This window comes from Halyomorpha halys, unplaced genomic scaffold (genome assembly GCF_000696795.3).
Source record: "Halyomorpha halys isolate HHAL.00 unplaced genomic scaffold, Hhal_1.1 Scaffold587.1, whole genome shotgun sequence".
Taxonomy (NCBI): domain Eukaryota; kingdom Metazoa; phylum Arthropoda; class Insecta; order Hemiptera; family Pentatomidae; genus Halyomorpha; species Halyomorpha halys.
Genome location: NW_027109405.1, coordinates 1,209,046 through 1,214,297, shown reverse-complemented (window position 1 = coordinate 1,214,297; position 5,252 = coordinate 1,209,046). Strand labels below are relative to the sequence as shown.

General features: G+C 32.2%; 1 protein-coding gene across 1 annotated transcript in view; it reads left to right on the top strand.

Moving 5' to 3' along the window:
• Flo1 (flotillin-1) overlaps positions 1-5,252 on the top strand; it is a 44,832-nt gene that overhangs the window by 4,152 nt on the left and 35,428 nt on the right. The window contains exon 4 of the mRNA XM_014426618.2: positions 683-826. Within this exon, the coding sequence (XP_014282104.1) occupies positions 683-826 (144 nt within the window). The remainder of the gene's footprint in view (positions 1-682; positions 827-5,252) is intronic.

Here is a 5,252-nt window from a genome sequence, read left to right as displayed (position 1 = left end):
GAAACGTCGGCATAAAATAAATAAATATGGTTTTGTTTATTTATGTTGTTCTTTGCTGACCGCACCCCCCGACAAACTTCTCCAATCATTAAAAAAGTATTATGTTCTTTATTGCAAGCTACATTTACTATCTGAATATATATTTATAACAAAGATGAAATTGAAATTTATTACATAAAAGTAAATAAAAAAAAGTTATATATGAGCAAGAATATAAACAGTATATTATATAAATTATTTGGGTCTCATGCCAGAGAACTTATCTAAAGTAGCTATATACAAAAGAAACCCTAACTATAATTTCAAAAACCTTACATATAATAGTATGTAATGGCAACAGTATGCATTTGTAACCTTTGGTGGCAAGTAATGTCATTATACTAATGTAACAAAGATGTATTTTTCATAAGGAAAATTTGAAAAGCAACTATTTTTTTCATTATTTCAATACTAATCACAAGCGAACCAGTTGGCGCAAGTTTGAGAACTCATGTAACGTAATCTTATACCTTCATATTCAGACCCCTTAATGGAGAGGGGATGTGTTGAGAAGTGGAAATGTTTAGCATACTTATCAGTTTCAAGGAAATCATTAACCTTTTGTTGAATCCTGTTATAATAAAATAAATTGGTTAATTGAATAGTGTTTTAATGTTTTGTTATTATACATTTTTTGTTCTAGGTCAAAATACAGGGTCAAAATGAAGAAATGCTGTTGGCTGCTTGTGAGCAGTTTTTAGGAAAATCAGATTCAGAAATACAGCATATTGCACTTGTTACTCTTGAAGGTCATCAGAGAGCAATCATGGGAAGCATGACTGTTGAAGTAAGATTCAATATATGTATGTGTGAACATGATTTAATTTAGTTTAAAGTTTATGTTTTATTTATTCTAAAACAGTGACCAGATTTAAGGTAAATTTCAACCATCTTGTTTGTATGCAACTTTTGATATAAAGTAAAGCTGACTTAAAGTGAGGTTCGTTCTGTACATGTTCTGATCCATTGGCACATTTAAGATTTTTTTTAACTATATGTCATGAAGGTTACCTGCATTGTTGTTGATACTCCTAAAATTAATAAACTTAAGTCTTCGGACTTAGCCTGCTTGCCTGCATACGTTCATTCCAGATTTCTATCTGTTTGAGAGAGTATTATCTCCACTGCAGAACAAATGTCATATTTGGAATTTCCAATTTTGAAACTTTGGACTTGTTCTTCTTTCACATAGTAGTCCAATTTTAGGTAGTGATACATTACATGGTGGTCATCGTCCCTCCCATCATCAGGAGAGAAAGGATCATCAGCTCTTTAGGACAGTGATATATTTCATCTATTACTTAAATTACAGGTTGACATCATTAAGAAGTAGCAAATATTCATTTAAGCAACCAGTAGGCCAGGTCAATATTATAATATTGAGGTAAACATTTGTGGAAGTAACAAAATTCATAATTTTTTGCGGTAAACAACGAAACATTAAAAAATATAGGAACACTTATTGGTGAACTCCACAATAACATGTGGAGATCAATATATTTTTTTGGAAATACTGTATTTCCTTGAAACATAGGTTGACCCCTACTTTGCAAATAATTTTCAGAGAAATATGTTGAAGAAATAAAATTAAACTACATATTTCAAATAGAAACTAGTATTCCTAAATTAGGGACTATTTAGACAAATATCATAATATCTTTAAACTATTATGATGAGAAGATAGTTGACCGTGGATAATATACATGAGGACAAGATGTTTGGGATACATTCAGAGAATGACACAAATGAGTTGAAAGAATTTATTTATTAGTGTCAATGTTTTGGCCAGAATTTCTAGCCTTCATCAGGACTTGCTTGGAAGATGGACATCTAAGTGACACTTGGGCTGAATTGTAGGAGTGGAAGAATAAGAAAATAAACAAGTTGAGACTTCATGGATATTGATTAAAAAATTTTCTTTATTAATCCATTTCCATATGATAATGTTTTTTGTTTTAACCATTTTTTAAATTGTGAAAAGGTTTAAAGAGAAAGGGAAATAATATTGTAAACTAAAATGATACTAACCTGTATAATTTGTATTAATTGGTTTCCAAGTTGTAATTAAAGTAGTATTTTATATTTCTTGTAGGTAATTCCATGTACCTATTTTTTCATTCTATTTTTAACTTTGTATTTCATCTTAAACTTACCTACTTATGTGCCTCCTGTGTCTGGGGCCTTCCAGAAGCAGGTCCTCTTCGCTCTTAGTTGAAGTGGGCTGTACTCTAAATCTTTGTATCATGGATAGTTTTGCTCAGTGATAAGATGAGAGGTCAGTCTTGAGGACATAAGAGTCTGGTTTCCTTCAGCAATTTAGCCATTAGTGTCATAAAGGCAGTTTCTGGGGCATAGATGGTTGATGCCATCCCATCAGAAATACTATTTAATTTAATGAGAATCTGTGATTGAATTCCAATTGAAATTAAATATTGCATACTAAACTCTTTAACAGTAAATATATAAAAAAAATGTTAAAAACTTACAGAGGAAGGACCAAGAAAGGCAAATGGGTATATTTTAATGGGAGTATTATTGAAGAAGATACAGAATATAATTACCCTCTCGGTGTCACTTTTAGTTCATTGGGACTTTTCTACTGTATGATGTGGCACGTGAACACAACTTAAGCATTGGGGCAGTACTAAGCACCTCTGCAAAAACTAAAATGATTTCATTGGATGTCACGCAAAAGCTTTAGGAGTCAATTATGTTAACTTGTATCCTCTATGCTGCACCTGTATGGGCTTCAAAGAATAATTAGGAATTGGAAAATATACATGCCAGATATTATAAGTTACTGCTGTTTTTACAACAAAATACCCCAAATTTTATGGTAAGATAAGAAGTCGCACCCATTCCTTTGGGATACCACATAATAAAGTAAACATAATCCTGGTTAGTAAAAATACTTAATATGAAATATGAACTATTTGTGCTTTCCCAATCAATTTTTATGTTGTTCTAGCTGGATAGTAATAACTGTTTCAATAATTGGGTAACGCAGCTGAGAAAACTTTTAGAGAGCTTCGGAATGTGTTTACCTGTTATTATTTCATTATCTAATAAGTGTTAAAATCAGAATGAGAGAGATCCTAGAAGGCTATAGGGAATTCATCAAGGATTAAGACCTCTGTCTATTATGGGAATCATCCTACAATCCATGGTTCAGTTGGGTATTCATTAAAGACAACGCTCCTCAAAGCTACCTAAAGATCAGCTTTCCCATAGCTTACCTGAGAATTATTGCCCAACTGAGACTTTTGGAGAAGTATGCAACTACTATTAATGTCGGCTCCCACAATTATTGTGGGCCTTGTTCAGCTTGTGATGAACTGCTGGTTGCTACCATATTTTATCAAGTTGTCCCGCACACCAAGAAAACAACCCGATACATACCCAAATTCAATAATATTATCCTAAACTGTTTATTTAATATTGTGTCAGTACCCATAGAACTGGATCTTAAAGCATTTGTTTATATAACTCAAAATTTTAAACCAAATTTCAAGATAGTTATCTTCTCAATAGAATGTATCATTTTTTTATCTTAATTAGTTTTAAAGAAGCAGTGACGTTTTTGTTTTTTTTCCTTATTTACTATGAGCAATGTAAATAGCATGCCCAACTTGTTTGTTTGGTTTACTTTTTTTAAAATGATTTTTAATTTATTATTCTTGTTGAAGTTCCGGGAGCGCGGTGGCGCCATGGTAAGGCGTGATGCTACTAACTCCAAGGACCCAGGTTCCAAAATTTTTGTGAACACAACCCTGTGTGTTCTAGAGCCCTCCTGTGGTCCACCCAGCCTCATTAATTGGGTTAAAATTTGGCGGTCGAGCGTGATTCTGACCAAATCACAGCACAGCCGTTCGTCTAGTAACAGTGCATCCTTACAAAGTACTGAGTCCCTGTCCCTTCATGGGTTGTAGGTGGTACAGGTTTTAATTTTTTTTTTGTAGAATATATAACACCATTGGTGTACGTAACCATGTGTATATTGTAATAATTTTAAAAATTCTTTAAAATAAAATAGATCGGAATTTGATATTTTTAACTTCAATTCTGATATCTAAAAGAGATAGCTTGGGTTCAAATTTAAAAACTTTAATATTAAATAGATAATAGAATTTTATTTACTTTTTAAAGGATACGTACCGCCATCTTGGTTTTGTTTTGAATCACGACTTTATTATGGACAATGAAAATTGGTTAGCTTGCTTTTTGGATAAACAAAACAAATTAACAATCTTAAAATGATACATAAAATAAAACATATTAAAAACCCTTTATACATCAAAATATACTATTTACTCAAAAAGAGCATATTACAATATGTAACTGGCTGACTCTATTTGTGAGACGTTTTCTCTATAAATAACTATATTATTATTTTTCTCCTTCTCTTTTTCAATAGTGTCCCAATCTTTTAACAAAAACTCCCAATTTTTATTTTAATCTAACACCTTGCACCATTTTAAAATCTCTATATAATGCTGATCCTCTTCTCATTCTGAAGGAATATTATGGAAGGAGTCGAGTAACAGGTGGGAGTGAGGATGCGTCGCATTCTGAATAGAGGACAACACTGTCAATTCTTTTATATAAAAAAAATTTGCTTTCAGGTTCAAAATATTTTTGCTTTCTTGGAGCTCTTACTAACGTTTAAAATACTATGGTTACAAACCTGTAGCTACCGGTCATAATACCATATAGTTAATCTCACCATCTCGCCTTAGCCCCTAGCTAACTCATTCAATTTCATATGTCATGTGATGAATTTTCTAAAAAAAAAAATTTAATTTGTTTGTTTCTATACAATACATTTATTATAATTATTAACAAAATACTAAGAGTGGGGTAGCTCAGTGAGTAAGACACTGAGCTTGTTATCTCTTGGGTTCAAGTTTAAGTCCAACTGTGTCAGGAGACCCTCCTAGGGCACACCCAGTCTCTAAAAAGTGGGTACCCTTAAAATGGATGATAAAAACCTGGTAGTTGAATCATGCTAGTCCACTAGATTTTTACTCAATTAATAGTACCCACTTAATAAGGCTGAGTTGACCCAGAAAAGCTCCACACGGCTACAGTGAAACAGAAAATAATTATTGGAAGATTATTGATTGACCGTGTGTAAAGATGAAAGGAATATGGTCCGGGTGCGGTCAAAAAAATTCAAATAGTAGAAATATACTATTTTAATGAGCCAACGTTTC